This window comes from Limulus polyphemus, unplaced genomic scaffold (genome assembly GCF_000517525.1).
Source record: "Limulus polyphemus unplaced genomic scaffold, Limulus_polyphemus-2.1.2 Scaffold519, whole genome shotgun sequence".
Taxonomy (NCBI): Eukaryota; Metazoa; Arthropoda; class Merostomata; order Xiphosura; family Limulidae; genus Limulus; species Limulus polyphemus.
In genome coordinates, this window is record NW_013666129.1 from 434914 (window position 1) to 455233 (window position 20320).

A 20320-nucleotide genomic window follows, 5' to 3' on the forward strand; every position below is an offset into this window, starting at 1 on the left:
AGGATCAACAAATGTAATTTCATGTTACAATTTGAAGTCATTCTAGAAAGAAAGAAAAAAGGAAATTTAGATTTATTTAGATTCTTTTTTTTTTGGTGGTTACGAGGTCAGTATAAAGTTAGGATAGAGAAAATAAAATATAAAGTTTTAATGAAAAAGAAAACGTTTGAAATATATTTAGGCGGTTTTAAAGATTAAGCAAATGAAATCTGAGATTTTTCAGATGAAGGAAAGTGTTATTAATCTTGAAAATCACTTTGCACGTTGGAGTTGTCAGTCTCCATATACTCATGGAGAAATTTTTATTGAAAATACCTCCTTAAAAATTCAGATTTCTTTTGTCTACATATGACAATGCTTACAGAAAGCTTGCAAAATTTTGTGAAGATACACAAAACATATTAGAAGTTATTGTATAGAAACTAAAGGTCAATTTGAATCTAATTAAGAACTTACTAAGTTGTTAGATATTTCTTCAGGAACAACATCTCCAATGTCAAATTTGAATGTCACTGTTTTTTTTACAGATTCCAAAAGACATTCAACAACACTACACTCAACACTTAATACAGTAAGTCTTGGACCTCTGTCTTGAGTTTTTCTGCGTTTACCAGATTTCTTTTTTGAAGGATGTTTAGCATCAGACAAAATGTCAACTTGTTCAATGGCAGGGTCCACATTGCTGGAAAGGCTAGCAAATAAAAATAGAAAGAAGAAAACAAAATCATCTTAGTTAATACCATGTATGAATTATAACAAAAAAAGCTACTTTCATAAGATTTATTAAAGTTTTCATAAGTACTTTAAAAACAACTAACAAATCTTAATCTTTTAGTAGGTAACATTCCACTATAAAATCTAATATACATGCAAATTTAAAGCATTTCATTTAATTGTTACAAAAATAGTAATTCATTTACTTAAAATGTTCACAAGTATCTGAAAAAAAAAATTTTGTATGGAAATTAAGGGTAAACTATATGCTTTTCTTCAAGAGGTGTACAAACTATTTACTAGGAATATTTCACTGCATTAAGTTGATACGAACTTGTCAGTTAATATATTCAATTCTCCATGAACAGAGTAATTAGCTTCCAACAATAATTAATTACACATCTGCATATCAATATACAAATCCTCCGAGAAGTTGTCTATTTAGTATCATTGACATATATATGTAATAAACTTCAAGTATTTTTACAAAACAAATTTTTGAGAACTTAATCTTTTTTTTTTTTATCTCAGTATTTGTATTAATTTTTTTTTCAATAATGGTAAATAGATGCTAGTGAAATTATGATACACAAAAACTAAGAAAATGTCATCCAAAACCAAAAATGTAGCAGCAGATCACATAGATCAAACTGGCAAAGTAAACAATTTTTTAACAAATATTATTGTTAATTTAAGTGCAGTTCCAAGAGCAAAAATTTAGGCTTACAAATCATTTTAAGAGTTATATTAATATAATAATGCTTGCACTTATGTGAAGGGAGTCTACGAACGTTTGTTGTTATAACTAGTAAGAAAAATGGATTATTTAAAGTACACTTTGTGCAAGCAAAGATACATATTGTGAATGTGTCAAAAATTTAGTAGGTTAGATCTAGTCAAATAGTTATATTGCTGTTTGTAAAAAGAGTAATGTGTACAACTAAAATAAACTTCATTCTGGCAAATATAAAAGCACATATCAAAAGTAATGTTTTTATTTTTGAAAATATGAACCATTAAGCAGTATTTACCCACAAACACATCAACTCATTTTTCTTTTTATTCCATGAAATGCTCTTCTTTATCTAAGGCACAGTCATTAAGCCTAACATTAGATCTAATTATCAAACACTCATAGCTAAAGCATGCGTTAGACTTTCTTCATCACTAGGATGCAAGTGTATGAGATTTCAGTTAGCCACATTTCACTGAAAATCACATTTTATTGAATAAATAAACTGGATGAAACATGCTTGAGTGACATGGTGACATTGTTGTTTGGGTGAATGTTATTAGTAAAGCATATCCACTATAATTTAATCATACCCCAACAACTATAAGAAGATCAGCTGACACAGGTCAATATCTATGCTTATTAACACAAAGATACAAAGTCAATTTTTCATTATACAGTGCTCCAGATAAGGGGCATAATGGCATAAATTCAGACCAAAAAATCAGCTATTCACAGCATTAAAACAATATTGAGAAGTCGCTCTACTGCTGTAGAAAAACAAATACAGCCACTGCTACTTTAACAGTAGTACAGTAATTAATAGGCACATTCTTGTAGCTTTCTGCAGTTCTGCACAGTTCACACAGTACAGCTGGAAAACTAAGTGCTCTTTTACTGCCAAAAGTTTCTATTGGTGCACTCGTTAATGATCCATTTACTTCATAACCAATTACTGTCCAGTTTGTTTTAAAATGATACTAGGCCCTCCTTTAATTTTTTAAAAACAAAAAGAAAACAACACTTTGACGTAACTGCAGTACAATGAGGAGTAACAGACTGTCATGGCTGCTGGAAAACCACACAGCATTTTGAACTATTTCAAGCCACTTGACGGTAATGTAGATTCTGCTGAAAAAACAATCTGCAAAGATATTATTGGCATGATTCTACTAAATATTGAAAAAATATTAACTACCAAAAACTGAAAACACAATGAGGTCTCACTCAAAAAAAGAACAACTGATAACTGAAAAGCAAAATTCAGTTGGCTTGTAATTGATTTGACAGGGGATGGCGAAGAGATTTTGGTGTTGCAGAATGACAGACATACAGAAGATTTTACAGCACAATCTGCACAGAAGCTAAACATGGCAATTCATTTGCTAAAGGAGGTTTCAGGTTTGTGTCCTCTCCCCTATTTTTAGAGAGACTGCTAATATTTGTTGTTGAAATTAAGTATAGAAAATTACATTTTCATTAGATGCTTTTGCAGTACAAGCCCATTAACTACATCCAACCCCTAATTCAAATCATCTTAATAATAGCATTATTAACAAATTACAACTGCATGAGCATTCCTAAAAACACTTATTAAATGCACATTTAAGTAAAATTGTGTAAAATATAAAACGTTGTCATAATTTATACATTAAGACTATGATCTGGTGATTTAATTTACTAAATTAATCCTGTACCAAACTTCACCTTTTGAAATAAAATAATTCATAATTAGTTAAATTGGTTTTTATCACAAAAATGTTATTGCTGCACTTTTGCAAAAAAAATTTTAAATTACTCCCAATTATAGAATTCTAGGAGTTACTACTCCTTACAGAAAAGAAATATGATGCACTGAATTAAACATTTGTAACACTTGAGACTAAACTTGTCGTTTGAAGTTCTTTAAAACTTGCAATGTAAACTCAATCCAGGAACATTTCCATTGCAAGATATGCAAACCCCATATACATGAGTACATAAAAATTTCACTAACTGATGCCCTTTGTTAGACTCGACCTAAAAACAATCACAACAGAATCTTTAAAGATTGTCCTAATAAAGCTAAAGAGCATCAAATGAAAAACTGGCATATTTCTATGCATTCATTACTTTATACGCAAATAAATATTCATACAACTTACCCAATAATACAAGAATAGATTCAGTATTTATCACTATCCTTCAAAACTAATAGAATGAGACTGTTCAACCTTCTTGAAATTCATCCAGTATATGTTATTTAAAACATTTGGCTATTTGTAGTTACTCATAGTTTAGTGATATTACAAGCATGCTAGTTACTGTAAAAATGTTTTGCTGACTATTAATAGGTAAAGGAGAAGTAGCATGTCACACTCTTCAGAACTACAATTCATTCTAAACATTGTTAATAACCATTATACAGATACTCATTTCATTCACGGCTGTAATACCACTTGATTTTAATTAGTTAAATAATTACCTTCTGTTACAACATGATTTACCTTTCAATTCCCCTAGTAGGATCACATGGAGTATCCCCCGTCTGGGTCTGAATAGTGTCTTGATCTGGAACACTTTCCTATGAACAGTAGTCAGCTGTTAAGTTTGTATTTCAAAGACAAATTTTTTGGTGTTTCATACTACAGAACTGAAGTTTATTAAACAAGTTTTATTTACTGAATTTATTTTCCCTTATGAAAATTCTTTATTCTACTTCAAATATGCAATTTAATAATTTATTACAATTAGACAAGTGTAGAACAGATTGCCTACTATCCATACCACCAAATCTCATTAATCAGAAATACCCTTTGTCATTACTTTTCTTATCTGTATACTTAGGAGAAAATGAAGATTTTAACATATAAAAAGAAAATATTGCATCCAAAAAATCTTCTACACGTACTTAATATGGTGCAAAAAAAATGGTCAATATATTTTCCTCTCCATTATACAGCATGTTTAAAAATATATACTTCTTTAAGCAAGTGCATGGAAAAAAAATTAAATTGTATTTCAATTTAGGCACTGAAAAACAAAAATAAACAAAAACTCAAAATTACCCTCTTATTTAGATATCTGCATTCCTTATCAACTATCCAAGATAAAGTTTTACCTGCTTTCCTTGGTCCACACTAGATGGCTGTAGAGTACTGAAATACACCTGACTATCTTCCTGTTTTATAACTGAGCCATCTGATGGTGCTACTTGACAAACATTATCAGGAGGGCCTTCAACTTGTAAAAAAAAATACTATATCTTTACTTTTATGTACATAAAAATTTTATAAAAAACATACCCCTTTTTTCTTTTTACTTTGAAACCGTTACAGTTCATATTCTACATAATGGAATCACAAATCTACCCTGAGAAGCAGGTTACATGACAACATCTCACAATAAACACTCAAATAGTAAAAGTTAAACTTTTAACTAACCTAAAATATTTTAATTCATATAAAACATTTAACTTTTTTTTTATATACTTTATTTGAACACACACATTTGTCTAATATATATTTATCAACCATAAGTATACAATTTCATTTGATTCTTTTCCACCATTAAATTTAACATTTCTTGTTTGTTTCCATGACACGAGTTGAACAGTTAAATACAAATCATTCCTGCCCTTATTCATTCACATCTAAAAATACTATATTATATAATTGAGCTATTAGAGAAGGCAAAATATACTGCCTGTCAGAAAACCTTGAACTGTCTCAGAAATATAATTTGAAAAGTCATACTTTTTTCATTGAAAATTTTTGCAAATATCAACTACATTGAGGAAATTGCTTACTAGACAATTTATATTGAAGATATTTACTTCCAAAGCCAGACTACAAAAAACAAAATTGTCTTGGATAGCCAGAAGTGTCATTATTGAGCCACAATGTGGGTCAACTATGCATAACAGACTGTGACGCAGTAGACTATAAATTAGCAATAAAATTCTATTAAAAGAAATAGGAGAGTAGCACAGGTCACGAGACAATAAAACTTTGCATCAGAAATTATTTGATAAATAAATACCATGTGCTCGCTATGTAATATAGATTACAAAACAATATTATGTCAAAACTCCTTATGAATCAGTAAATTAAACTTGTATAACTATGTTCCTGAAAACATTTAAAAACAAACTGCATGTATATCTTCTGTAGTTATTCAAAGTATTCTAATACCTTTAGGACAACATTCCTGTTAGTGACATGTCTGTTAATGTTAAAATTTTAATTATATAACATTTCTGAATATTAGAAAATAAAGTAAATTAAATTACTTTATGGTAAACAAAAAACATGCTTACAAGTATGCACATTGCAAGATGTCACATAATTAAAATCATATATAATATTCAATGTTAAACTGGTACACAATTAAAAACATTTTATTTAGGCCTATCTATGGCCTTCAAAAAGTTGACAAAATGTTTTTAATTGTGTACCAGTTTAAGACTGAATATTATTTATGATTTTAACTTTATATACAAGTGCCAAAATACTATAATTATGTCACATAATATTGCAATGTAAACCATAAAAATTTATCCAGATTAAACACTTCAAGATGTCAATATTCTTATGTAAACCATAAAAATTGATCCAGGTTAAACACTGCAAGATGTCACAATAATCCAATGTCAACCATAAAAATTGATCCCGACTAAACACTGCAAGATGTCACAATATTCCAATGTAAACCATAAAAATTGATCCCGACTAAACACTGCAAGATGTCACAATATTCTTATGTAAACCATAAAAATTGATCCCGATTAAACACTACAAGATGTCACAATATTCCAATGTAAACCATAAAAATTTATCCAGATTAAAACATCTTCAGAAAAACCATTCAATGTAAGTAGATAATCGAGTACCTGACATTAAGTATATGAATTAATGAAAATACAGCTATCAATGTTTTCACATGTTAAAAATGCAACTACTGAAAGTACTGCAGCAAAGTTCAAAAAGAATCCAATACTCTGTGTAGATTAATGCACAAAAAAACTGATAATTTGCACTTGTTTCTCCTTACCTTCACATTACATCACATAATGAATAATAAAATTATGATATACGTATAATATCGCATCCAATTTTTTTTTACAAATGTAAGTAGCAAATTCAAAATGAAACAAAAATAATAAAATTGGAAAATACAAGTACTTTAAAGCAAAATAAAAGAAATAATAAGATTTATTTTTGAAAAAATATGAAATAGTCTATATACAGGTGATGAATTTTAGGGACTTAATATAATATGATCAATAAAATTACACCACAAATATTACACAACAGTATTAATCCACTTTTTTTAAACAAACTTTCTTTAACCAGATCACTAGAACTGGACTATCATTAATTTTTTTTTTTTTAACCTTTATTACTATATTAATTAGTTGATAGAGAATGAAACAAAAATCATACTTACCATGTTTTCTTAGCTCTGAGGTAAAACTAGATGTTACGCTGGTTGAAAAATTGTCTTCTATCTCAACCTGGGTTTGTTGTTGTTTCAAAGTTTTAGTTTCAATGACTTCCTGTAACTTTAATTGTTCTTGTATTTGTGTCGACTGCTGTTGAATCAGACCTTGTTGTTGAATTTGGTTTATCTGACCTTGATGCTGGAAATTTGGAAATTGCTTGTAATATATTTCTGATTCTTGTGACTGAATATTCTGTATTTGCTGTTGAGAACAACCTGAAGGAAATGTTTGTTGCACATGCTGCACCTGTGGTTGTTGAGTATGCCCCTGCTGTACTTGTGGTTGTTGAAAATGTCCTTGTTGAATTCCTGGTTGTGTGTGTGATTGCTGAGGAAGATCCTGCATAACTTGCATTTGGCAAGGATGCCCTTGTTGCACAGGTTGTTGAGAATATCCTTGATGTACCTGTGGTTGTTGCACAGGTTGTTGAGAATATCCTTGATGTACCTGTGGTTGTTGCACAGGTTGTTGAGAATATCCTTGATGTACCTGTGGTTGTTGCACAGGTGGTTTAGAATATCCTTGATGTACCTGTGGTTGTTGCACAGGTGGTTTAGAATATCCTTGATGTACCTGTGGTTGTTGCACAGGTTGTTTAGAATATCCTTGATGTACCTGTGGTTGTTGCACAGGTTGTTTAGAATATCCTTGATGTACCTGTTGTTGTTGCACAGGTTGTTTAGAATATCCTTGATGTACCTGTGGTTGTTGCACAGCAACCTGTTGGGAAGTTAGCTGTTGGGGTTTTTGTGAAGCTTGTTGCATCTGTTCTGCTTGGGTCTGTGACTGTTGATGTTGTCGTTCCCTTTTCAAAGATGTTATCTGATTGCGAATGGCCAGAGCCACAATTCTCATGTCTTCCTCCATAATAATTCCTGTCATTTGCTGAAATACACAATTTTCGTTAACATTACAAACCATGAAACACAGAACACACTATTACTATAGATTTTTCCAGAGCTTTATGTAATATTCAAATATACATTTAAATAAAAATGGAACCAAATCTAGTTGATCTGGCTAAGTTTTATTACACTGCACCATTATTATGTAAATTTTCTTTCAATTTATATCCTCCCCTTACCACTTTGTGAATGTTACTAGAAATGAAATATAAGCAAAGGATAATTTATCCACATTTATGATGCAAGCTGCTAAGCCAAATGTTTCTTTGGCTAAACATTTCTTGTTTATCATCAGAAAAGATTGAGTCCAACTTGTTTAAAAGATGATTAAAATACAAGCAACAATAAAAAAATATGTCAATGCCATTTAGTTTTATTACTAAAGTGTAGATGGTGTTAATGTATGGTTTTAACAGTTCATTTTTACAAACTTCCTAAATTCAAGTAACATTAAATATACAACTTTTAAAGTATGCTTTTATAAATGACCTGAGACTAAACACATTAAGTCAACACCTGTTGTGCTGGATTACTCATATGAACTAGCCTTGTATAAATGTTTATACTTTTTGTCACTATCTCATGGGTAAATCAGGAATTTTGTCCAGACACTGGCAACATCCTCTCAGGTTTAAAGAGTTAATGCTGAAAAATACTACAATGAGTCACCAATAGAAAGATTCTCTGAACACAGCCAATCATTAGCATGTGAATTAATAAACTTACACTAATATTAACAAAATGTCACAAAAATTCTATATAAAAATTTACCATAGCCTGAGCAACTTCTTCAGGATCATCATTTTCAATATCAAACTCAAACTGAATAGCCTCATTTTCTTTATGCTTGTCTTTCCTCTTCTTGGGATCTAGAACTCTTAACAGTAGTTCAACTTTGGGATCATTGCTTGTGACGTTTTTCTCGCGGTTCACAAATTCGACCTTCACACCTAGATCCTCCTGGAAGAAGTCCAACTGGAGCATTTCCTTTACAGTAGGCCTGTAAATAACAATATTTTATTGCTCTACTGACATATTAAAATACTGAAACACATGAAGTTGATCTGCAAGTAGATCATAGAATGCTTACTGTTTAAAACAAATATGAATTATGATGTTCATAATATATACCACAATAATTCATCCTGAATAAATATAAAGTTATTAATGGATTCATTATAATATAAAAATACTAGTCAAAGAAATGGGAACAAAACAGATTATCTACACATACAGAAAAATAAGCTCAATTGTTCTAAACAAGTTTATATATACAAAAAATTAAGTTAAAAAAATTATCTAACTTTTGATTTTGAAACCAATTCCTTCAAGTATTTATTAAAAAACACCTATTTTTGAAAATTACCTTGCTATCTTTCAAAAATAGAGTTGATATTTAATTCAACTTCATAATATATCCATAGGAAAGAATGGGATTGTACATGTACGTGTGCATGTGGGGGAAGATCTTGAAATTTATAAAATAAATATAATTACTCAATAGTTTTATTGCATGCAATACAATCTTCTTACACCCCAAATTAGTTACAAGTTCTTGGGTTCAAAGATTAAAAAACATTTCCTAGCATGTACAAGTTTTCCACCATAGTTAAAGAGTTACACATCAACATTTCTCTATCTGTCTTTACAAATGAACACACATTAGCATTTTATCACTTAATGCAGATGGATGGTCTACTTCTATGTTTTACCATTAGCCTATACTATATCAGGGGTATTTTCCTTCACACAAAAAAAAATACTGAACCAAATTTGCATGGAACTTAAACTTATTAAATAGTATCTAGTTTTGGCTGAAAAAAAAAAGTTGTATTTTAGTTTTTGAGTCTCACTTTAATCACCAGAATATCTTGTTGTCACTATCATACTCTAAACTTAATATCTTGTCACAGACGAAAATTATCATAAATTTCAAATGAATATAATTTAATGCAAAAACAGTTTCAAGAACAAAAAGAACACTTAAAAAAACCATAAAAAATCTGAGCTGTGATTTGTTGTCAAGTCTTCTAAATTTCACACTAAATTCAGTCCTCCAGGAGCTACATCTAATCATTTTCTCACAAAACCATCAAGAATTTCTCATGCCACTTAATTCACTCTACATTGTTGTAACTAGTTAATAGTCTGCTCCATACAAAAGTATTTAAACTTTGCCTATTGTTATTTTCAAAGCTGTTCTTATACATCCCACCCCTTTTACGACCTCACAGCATCTGATGTGAGCAGAAGCCTGTAATAGTAATAATAATAACAACAACTCTGGAAACAGAGAAGGTAATTCACGACAGAAATACATCTTAGTTAAATGTATTCTTTAAGGATGATAGTTTCTTAGCAAGTAAAAACCTATGCTTTGGAATGGCAGAAAAAATTATAAAAAAATTAATTCCATTGTTTATAATATACAAGGAGCTGTACAGAAATGCAAGTTAAAAATATTTATTTTTTTTTTCTTTGGAAATTACACAAATGCTGCAAAATTACAAACTCAAAATAGTTCAGAATTGATATTAAGAAATTCTTAAATTTTGAAATTTGATAAGCAGATGTGCACTCAATACCTGGAAAGTGCTCACAGTCATAATACGGTTAATCTGTAGTTACCTTAACATTTCGTTAAGTATTAGACATGTTTAACATTTCTATTAATATAAATAATCTATATCTCCACATCTTTATTTTCTCAATAGTTCACTATTGAAATGACTGGATATATACAAGTAGAATTTCATGATCAACAAAAACAATATAAAATTTAAATCTTAAGACAAAAAGGAGTATTTTCTAATGTTTTCTCTGAAAAGTATTTCAAAATTTGGCAAATTTTAGAACAGTTTTAATTCAGTTATCTAAGCTTGAACAATGTCAGTTAAATTGAACATTAATACAGTTTCTATAATAATAGGTTAAATCATAGAAAATATCTCAAACATTCAAGAGTTGGTTGGTTGGTGTTTTATGATGTAAAGCAAATAAGCTATCTGCACCAAACAACAATCATTCAAAAAAAGATGACAACTTCATAGATTTTTTTTAATTATTATTTTACCTGACATTTTTACTTATACCTTTTAAGGTATTTTGAGCATCAGCAGGTTACAAAACTGATTATATATTACAGTAATTGAAAATATAGATAAATTAATATGTACAGTGAAGGGTGTTTAGAGTATTATTAAAAACGTTAGAGTCACTGATAACAATAATAAATTTAAATAATTAGACAGAAATATACCTTACATTAAATAATTTTACAGATATCAGGCAATATTTCTGTAAATAGAAGGGTGTTTAGATTGAATCAGAAGAGATTCCTTAAATTTCCTGTGAAGAAAGTAAAATGTTTGTCCAATAAAACATGTAATAGTTTGTTTTTTTTCATATAGTGGTTTCTTTTTCTGTTTGTTTGAATATTAAGTGAAATTTATAAAATGTCAGTTTGTTAACAACTTAGTTCAGAAATATTGGGTATTATTTTTAATATGATCCTAGCCTTTTAGATATGTGTTCTAACTTTTGATTAACTGATTACGATGTTCCAGTTTAGTTTCAACTGGATTAGCAAACTTATGGGTTATCAACAGCTCCTGACAATGAGGTAAGAGCAAAATACTGAGGTAAAGATACATTCTGGAAGTATATATCAATACAAATTTCTAATAATCAACTCCAGTTTACATTCAACAAAGTCAAGAATAATGGAATATTCAGTCATTTGTTCACATACATTAATCTGACCAGCATTAGCTATTCTCCAAAATTTCATCTACATTATCTTTAAAGAAGACTTAAAAAAACATTTACACTTAAAAAAAATTATATACCCACTAATAGTTACAATTCTAATTGATTTTTAACATCTTAAAGACCAAGTTCTTAAATCATGAACAAAGAATGTTTTAGTTTCTTCAATTTCAAGGCTTTAAAAGTATGTTTCTTACCTTTCTTCTCTCGAAAGTCGTGTGCAGCAACCAATGATTTCTTTCAGTTCTAGATTTTCAATCTTTCCAAAACTCTGAGGTGGAATACCCTAAATGTAAAAAATAAATTATTTAAGTTCACTCTGCATATTCTATACTTTAGCATGTCATCAGCTCACCCTAGGTCTTAACAAGGCTATGTAATGAAAGGAACCACGACTTACACTGGTAACCCTCTTATAAATCTGGGCAGGCCCACTGCACTCAGAATATGGATACTCAGAGGTGGCCATCTCCAACATACACATTCCAAAGGCATATACGTCTACAGACTCATCATAGTGTTCTTCATACATTTCAGGTGCCATAAATTCTGGAGTGCCTGTTGTGGTCATTATAACATTCTGTCAATTGTTTAAACATTAATGCTCACCGAAATATAATTTACAATTACTGTTTATAAGACTAATAGATCTTTCTCCCACACTACTTTGAATGAGATCCATCAGTGTGTCACCAATGAACATTTTGAATTTATTATAATACTTTCAAATTCATTTTCCTTCCTTCTTAATGTAAACAATCCAAAACTGTTTTATTCATAACAATTTCAAAATTATGAATTAGAGGAAAAATTTATATCTTTAAATTTAACTGCTGAATATGTATGTTTTCACTATTACAACTGAAATCAGATATTTTGGGTAGACATGAAGTATTTGTGTGATGATGTAATTATGTAACCTACCTATGACACTCTTGGCAAATGATCTGTTTTTCAGCGTAGCCAGTCCCAGGTCTCCAATTTTCACCGATCCAGTAGTTCCCGTAATAAAAATGTTATCACATTTGAGATCACGATGGATAATGGGAGGAGAACGAGAATGAAGAAAACTCAGCCCTTTTAAGATCTGTTTACACCACGACTTCAAGACTTTCAAGTTGATCTTCTTAAATCGACGTAAATACCTAAAAGTTGTGAAGTATAAACTCATTCATACAACTGTAGCTAATAACTACACATCATATTCTTTTTAACAGATGTTTCTCTCTTCTTAAGTTTAACATATGATCAAGAATCTGTAATAAAACTAGAAACTAATCATAAATACATTAATTTTCTATGTATGCTTGGAATGGCTTAAATTTCAACAATGTACTCTGAAAGTTTAAATTGTTTCGTGAGTAAACAAATTAAGGTTCTTAGCATATACTTAATGTATTAAAAACAGCCACATTGAAGTTTATCATATTTCCTTTTGAATATGTATTTTCTCACAATAAAAGTATTTTATTGAACAAGATTAGTACGTGCAGCTTCTAACATAATAAGAATTTAATCAAGAAAAGCTTACGTTTTCAGCGTTCCCGACGTCATTAGTTCTGTAATTAACACTAAGTATTTTTTCTTAGGCAGATTAACTTCCCAGTAATCATAAAAACGAACAATATTGGGATGTTGCAGTCCTTTTAGCATCTCAGCTTCTTCTCGAAACCTCTGTCGCTCACTTTTGTTTAGGCGCTCCTACGGAAGCAGGTAAAAAAAAAGATAAACCTAAATCACATTGAATCCATTTTCTTTAACATTAATAACCCAAGAAAAGTTACTACTCAGTCCAAAGTTTTGGGATTATTAGTATCATAACAAGTAGATTAAAACTAAACAGAAAGTTATCCAGTAAAATAACTACTATTTATTAACAAATCTTTTCTCAACAATCCATGTCTTGTAGTGACTTCTCACATACAATGTCACTAATGAAAAATAGAATAATAGATTATAGCCTATAACATGAACTTGCTTGTAACCACACTTTCATACTTAAATTTTGTATTGTTTCAGTTTGAAATTTAGTATTTAACTAAGCATCTTAGAAAAAAAAAAAGTTTAAAAAGCACGGTAATATAAAATAAAGATCTTTTTTAGTAATGTAAATGATGAAAAATATACTGATGCATTTACTTGTTACCTCTACTACAGAGAAAATATATGAAGACATTACAAAACTTGTAAAGGGAAAAAAAATTTAAATTGAAGGTAGGGAACTTTTAAAACTAAACATTTAAGAGACTCATGCTAAAATCATCATAAGATATTGAAACTCAAAAATATACCATGACTTCTAACATACATTAAGTCACCCTCTGATACATTTAAAAGAAGAGTATCAAAACTGCCTATATTAGATTTTGTTGTTTTTTTTTTTTCCAAGAGAAATAAATCCACAAGCTTCAGAAAATTTATATTACTACTATTAACTTTTCCTCACAGAAGTTATCCTAAACATTTTCATATTTCAGGAACTACTTTGCTATCAAGGAGTTGACTATAGTGTGTGAATACAGCCTACTCCAATGAAACTTAATAATATGGGTTGTGAAACAATTATACTTGTGCAGATCAGAAAGGAGCAAGAACAAGTTTAAAAATATATGTTTACTCAACTTGTCATTTTCAAAACATCCACATTTTTTCCTGAAAGGGATAATGATTATGACCTTAAACATGAACGATCCATTACAGAATTACATTCTTACTAAGATATAAAGTAATTTACAAATTCTGCAAGGAAACTTCCAGCATCAGTGGGTTTCAATCAACTTAGAAACACTCTTTCCAAAATGATTTTTAAAAGCAAGTCATATAAACTGAATTTGTACAGCATTTAAGTTTCATCATACTACTAGCCTCTGCAACACAACATACAATATATTTTAATGGCATTTCTGTCATCCAGGATTTCTAACTGGTCTTGAAACTTTGGTGTGCCAGCCTATCAAAATATTATTAATAGTTTGTGTTTAATCTGACCTAATAATACCCTAGGTTCAAAGGAACAGTTAACTGGTTCAAATATAAAGTAGTACAATGAAAACTACTAACTTTCAATGCAAGTTTGTTTTTGTTTTTTTTTATTTTGTACCTCTGACAACACCTACATCCATGTTTTTCATGTTAAAGGTGAGCTATAACAGGGGAAAAAAATAAGTTATATGCTTTACATGTAGAAAACATTTTGGGCACTGGAAGGAGAAGAAATATTTTGATGTTTTGGTCATAAGATCAGATTGTATGATTTCCTGGTGAAATTATGCCTTCATAAAATATCTTCAGGGTGACTTCTGTGTGTGTAGAGAAAGTACCAAAACAATTGATACCACATTTGCCAAAACTGAATACCACAAAATTTCCTCTTTGATATGTAATATTTAGATACTTTGAAAAGACAACTACCAAAACATTTTCCCCTTTTTATATCAATCTATTATATTAGCCCTTTAACGCTGATTTTAATTAAATATCACAAAGCTGTTCATTACAAGACATTAGCAGTCGCCAACTCAAAGATTAATTAAATTTTTAAAAATATTGCCTTACGAGGGGTACTTCTAATCTGAATGGTACCAACTATTAAATGTTTTCTAATAGATGGCACCACTCAGAAAGTTATCGCAACAGATAAGAGTTTCGAAACGGTGAACACAATCCTTCAGTTTTCTTTAAAACTTTTCAAACATTAAAATTATATGAACAAAAAAAAAAATTAACAATATCCCCCAACTTCACAGTTTGCAAATTACAATTCTTGTTCGTAAACTGACATTTTCCAACATACTAACGCGACAAATAATTAGGCGAGCTGGTTACCAAAGCGAAGTTATTTATTAGTGCATGCAAGTTGTCTGGAATTATATTGATCCGCTACTAAAAAAAGCCAGTTACACATTGGTGTGCAATATCGCCAAGCTTACACTACCGCCCTCTGCAGCTCATGTAACTAAACTGGGCAACGCTTGTATCAGCTTTTGCACTTTGTTTTGACCTTCAAACTATTAGGCAAGTTGAAGCTCAAAATGTGTCACATATCATAAATTATAACTAGCACCAAATAATTTACTTTTGACAACGGTGCTAATAATTCTAAACATATGAGTGAAAACAAAGAATAAAATGAAATATGACAACAGCATATCCAGTGTCAACAAGGTCTTTCGCCCAAAACCATGGCTCAATCAGGCCGGTTGGGTTCCTACAGCCATACTAGTGATTTAGGAGCAATAAACATCAGTTGCATGAACAACTGTTATGGTGTGAACTATATTAAGTGAAATGCATAATCAGTAATATTAAGTCATTCACCCGTTATGGCCTTACAGCTATTACAAATATTTTCGGTTTCTAATTCCTGATTTGGTTGACATCGATTGGAGTTAGGCATCCAAATCAATATCCAAAAATCAGTTAAATAAGCATTTCACTCGGTTTGTTTCAAACAAGAATGGAAGGGTAATAGATCTTATTGAAGTTGAACACAAAATTATTCGGGAGGATTTATATGATTAAGGTCTCCGATTTCTTTTTGTTATATTCTAAATATAGGACGAGAGGACAAGATAAACTCCACTTAAGACAAGACGATTCAGTTATGTGTAGGTAGTGTAGGCTAACAATATACACAAGTTTAAAATGAGAAGTGATGATTTCGTTAAAGATAATGGGTGTGTTTCAATCATTACTTTTCTCAATGGGTGTGAAAGGGCAGCCTTGAAGGACCATATGAAAACACTACTGCAAACATATGACAAAATAAAGAAAGTAAATACAGAGGTTGAAAATGTTGTATCCAAAGGAATTTAGAGCCCCACTACGTTATTACAGTCCATGCCGCCATTTCTAATTAGCTCTATCAGAAACCATTCATCTTGATAAGCCCTATAGCGAAGTTTACATTGCAAAGGGCAACGTCGTAAAACTGTCATGTCCAAAGCACATAACTCCTCCCTACTTATTGTCTATAATACTTCTAATGTATGAGAACGACAGCTTTCAGCCCCCGTTTCAACAGTACGATTGCACAGAAATAGGTGCTTCGTCCGACGACTTGAACGGTATGTCTGCGTATGGGATAGCATGAATCTACGTTTCGTTCTTTGTTCAACAGATAAGTCATAGAAACAACATGTGCACACGTGGCTTGTCAGCTTTTCACACGAAGATCCTTTTTGATCATTTTGCGTACTGTTGACTGGGGCACAAAGAGGACTTATGTTCGTGAATTCTCTCTTGTTACATGAACTTTGCTTACCACAGCTGAGGTATGTCTTGCTGCAGGTCTCTTTGTGGATGGTTCTGGTATCCCAATTTGAACCATGTTCCTTTGTTTTATAATGTCATTAAGCAAAAGGGATGTCTCCGTCTTGGAAATTCTAAATCTGAAACCTGAACACGTCTACGATCCGAGTGTATAAATACTTCGCATTGGAAGGTACTGTTACATACACTTCCAAAAATAAGTTTTCGCTGGCATCACGCTACTTACATAACGCCAAACAATGTCAAATTGTAGTTCTGATACATTCCGTCCCACCGCGACTTTATATCAGCTGCGGCTATTACATGACAATGATTTAAATATTCAAAACCCTTTTAACACAACGTACTAAAGTGGTATTTAGCTCCTAACGACGGTTTCACAACAGAAGATATGTGTATGTAAGCCATATTTACTGGTATTGTCTTGACGAACAGAAAGTTCTCTAACACCAAATGGGTTTTTATCAAATCACACAATGATGCCTCAGACAAACCCTAGTTTATAACCGCGATAAACTATCACAAAATGTATACGAATTCCTTGCAAAATGGTTCATATCAAAGTAAAACAAACGAATTCATGCAAGGTTATATTTACTGGTTTTGGTCTTTCAACATTTTGTATACAGCTTCGTCATAAAAATGATATTGTTACGATGAAGCATACGTCTGTAAAGCAAGATGTACAATGGCCTTTAAACCCTAATTAAAACAAAACATTTCATCAGAAGGTTATCACAAAATACACGAATCTATCAGTCCTCTTAACATGGTGAGGTAAATAAAAAGGTACAACTATATAGCAGTTACAATTAGGTATACTAGGTAGGAAAGAGTACAGTTACCAAACTGTTAAGTTTTTTAGTCTAAACCAGAAGTTTACAACACCAGGATTTATAGAGAGCTTTAAAAATACATTCCCCGACTTTTTTTTTACGTCTTCCCTAAGTTGTATACACACACATACAAAATTATGCTCGGAAATCACCGCATTAACTGCTTTCAATGAATTATCGAGCTTATATACTAGACGTAGTAGCTAGACAATACATTTTCACTGATTTTAGGCATTTTTTTCCCTGACTGTATACATCCTGAACAGATTTATATAATTCGAAGCTAGCAAAACGAGTATGGCCTTGGAATCCTTTATAACTCACGAACAAACGCTCATCCAACATACTTTGCCATTTACTTAAGCAATAAATAGGTCAATGTCAGCCCAAAATATTTCACAGGAGTAGCGTCGTAAGTAACCCACGATCTTCTCTCCATTAAGCACATGAACCGCAAGCTGATTTCGCGTCTTAGTATAAGTTACTAATAACAAAACGATAAATTATATATTTTAAACAGATTTAAATACAGAAAAGTGCACGAGCAAAAACAACATATTCCGAATACAAATATATGGATCTCTCGATCTGCTTGACGTTTCATCTTTCCTAAAATATACGCTATATAATAGTAAATATCTGTTGTATCTAAGGGCACGATTCGCAATTTTCGCGCAAACCTATAAAGGGCTATCTGCGCACAATTTTGAACTAACAGCCTAAAAGGAAAGCAACTAGTAAATAACACCCACAGCCACATCTTGGAGTACTCGTCATTTCGTCCGACTGAATAGAAATACTTCATCTTTACTCTTATAGTGTCAAAGTGCGGAGCGCGTTTATGCGGCAACAGAGCTCGAGCCGTGAATCAACGGATTCATATCCCAAGTACACGTGGCCCATTATAAGTTGACTATTTGAGAAATATTGCAATTTGCTACATTTGAAGCGTATCACTTAATACATTCTACAATGATAATTTTAAAAAAGGAAAGGAAAATATCATACTTCAAAAGAAAGCGAAAATCGTATTTTTATACCGTATTCTATTTTTGCCCGGGTTCTACTGAATTACTGGTAATAATAATGCCAAGTCCAGACCAAGTTATTTCCTCAATATCGTTTTCTAAAGGACACGTCTACCTGTAGGCATGTCTCCACAAACAACGTTTCAACAGAAACCACGAAACAAATGTACGAATGGTACACAAATAAACTTGCTTGCAGAATTTCCTCGCTAGCTGATCGATAACAAATACATTACTTTACTAACTGAATCCTAGAACCGAGTAAGCGATAACTCACTGACTGGCACTGAATTGATTCCTTCATAAGTCATTAATACATTCAATATTTCAGTCATTACGTATTCACTCACTGGCATTGATATTATTCTCGTTGACTATTTACTACAAAAATTTCTAGGCCATTACGTCATGATCAGCTCCATTTAACAAATATCTAAGTTCAAATATCAAAAACAGCTTACAACACTACCCCTTTCTAGATTATGAACTCTTCGAAAAATCCTAATGCATAAATAAAACAGTATGTTCAATTCACTTAATCAACAAGTCATCTTGGTCGTTTTCTTTTTCAAGGATTATGTTATACAAATAGGATGATCTCTTTTATCTTATTGTCACGCAGTGTCCTGTCACTGGGGAAGTTTTTCCCGAGGGAAGTGGTCGATGTAATCCATTGGAGTCTATCCTTGGCGATCCTCTGGAAGTAGTCTCGACAGGAACCCTGGGTTCTTTAGCAAGTTGACTTTCCGCTGGCAAATTTTTATTTGAAGTTACCACGCTTGCTGCGCTCTCACTAACGTACTTTCAAAGACAATCGTTAATGACCTTTGGCTTGGAACCATCTGTCGTTTTGTATTATGCAAGCTTCGTCATTGATTCTTTTCGGTACAACACATTGTCCTTCCCAACATTTGCTTAATTTTGGAGTACGTTCTCATGCGCGGCGAGAACTCTACAATTATACCATGTCACGTCGATGAAATCCAATGTTATCAGCATTAAAATCGAAGCGACTTTATTTAATCACTAAATGATTAAAGTATTTCCCTGGTAAAGTCGTGTAATGCGACAACGGTGTTCTTTAATCTCTGCATACTGAGCAATACTCTGATGGGTGGCTATCATACGGATGCGAGTACAGAAAGCCAAATGGCACCTTTATGTTCTTTCCCAAACATTAACGACGGTATATTCCTTGTAGCTTCATGTACTGCTGTTCAATAACTCACAAGTAGCAGTGGAAGACCTTGTCCACTTTTTTTTTTTTTTATATCCAGTCACAAAAACGGCTAACTGATCCAAAAGTGTATGTTTGTAACTCTCCACCATGCTCTGAGTCAGAGGATCAAGAGCATCGATAAAAATTCTCCAACACAATACTACTGTAGGTTTCCATGCCGTTTCTTTCGTGGCTCTTTTTGCTCCCAGCATAATTCACAAAATTCACACCAATTCTCTACAGATCCCTGGCACTCAACACAATAGAAGCATTATTTTACTCTCATCAGTGTCTTTTTAACACCTAATAATATAATGTTGGTTGTGGTGGTTGACGAGGCGTTTCGGAAGTTAGATTTTACCAA

The 20320-nt window shown here is 31.5% G+C and overlaps 2 protein-coding genes across 3 annotated transcripts in view; both read right to left on the reverse strand.

The window, feature by feature from the left end:
- LOC106458822 (mucin-3A-like) overlaps positions 1-6324 on the reverse strand; it is a 45162-nt gene extending 38838 nt beyond the window's left edge. Inside the window, exons 1-4 of the mRNA XM_022385158.1 lie at positions 6318-6324; positions 4548-4669; positions 3934-4010; positions 457-691 (exon numbers count right to left, since the gene is read on the reverse strand). Of these exons, the coding sequence (XP_022240866.1) occupies positions 457-691; positions 3934-4010; positions 4548-4669; positions 6318-6324 (441 nt within the window). The remainder of the gene's footprint in view (positions 1-456; positions 692-3933; positions 4011-4547; positions 4670-6317) is intronic.
- A 2287-nt stretch (positions 6325-8611) lies between these two features.
- LOC106458814 (serine/threonine-protein kinase WNK-like) overlaps positions 8612-20320 on the reverse strand; it is a 30177-nt gene continuing 18468 nt past the window's right edge. The window contains exons 3-6 of one of the 2 annotated variants that reach the window (XM_022385163.1): positions 13134-13303; positions 12527-12747; positions 12003-12160; positions 8612-8834 (exon numbers count right to left, since the gene is read on the reverse strand). In XM_022385163.1, coding sequence (XP_022240871.1) covers positions 8736-8834; positions 12003-12160; positions 12527-12747; positions 13134-13303 — 648 coding nt within the window. In that variant the 3' untranslated portion in view covers positions 8612-8735. Of the gene's footprint in view, positions 8835-11799; positions 11889-12002; positions 12161-12526; positions 12748-13133; positions 13304-20320 lie in introns of both variants that reach the window. The other variant, XR_002610443.1, reaches the window with a different exon arrangement.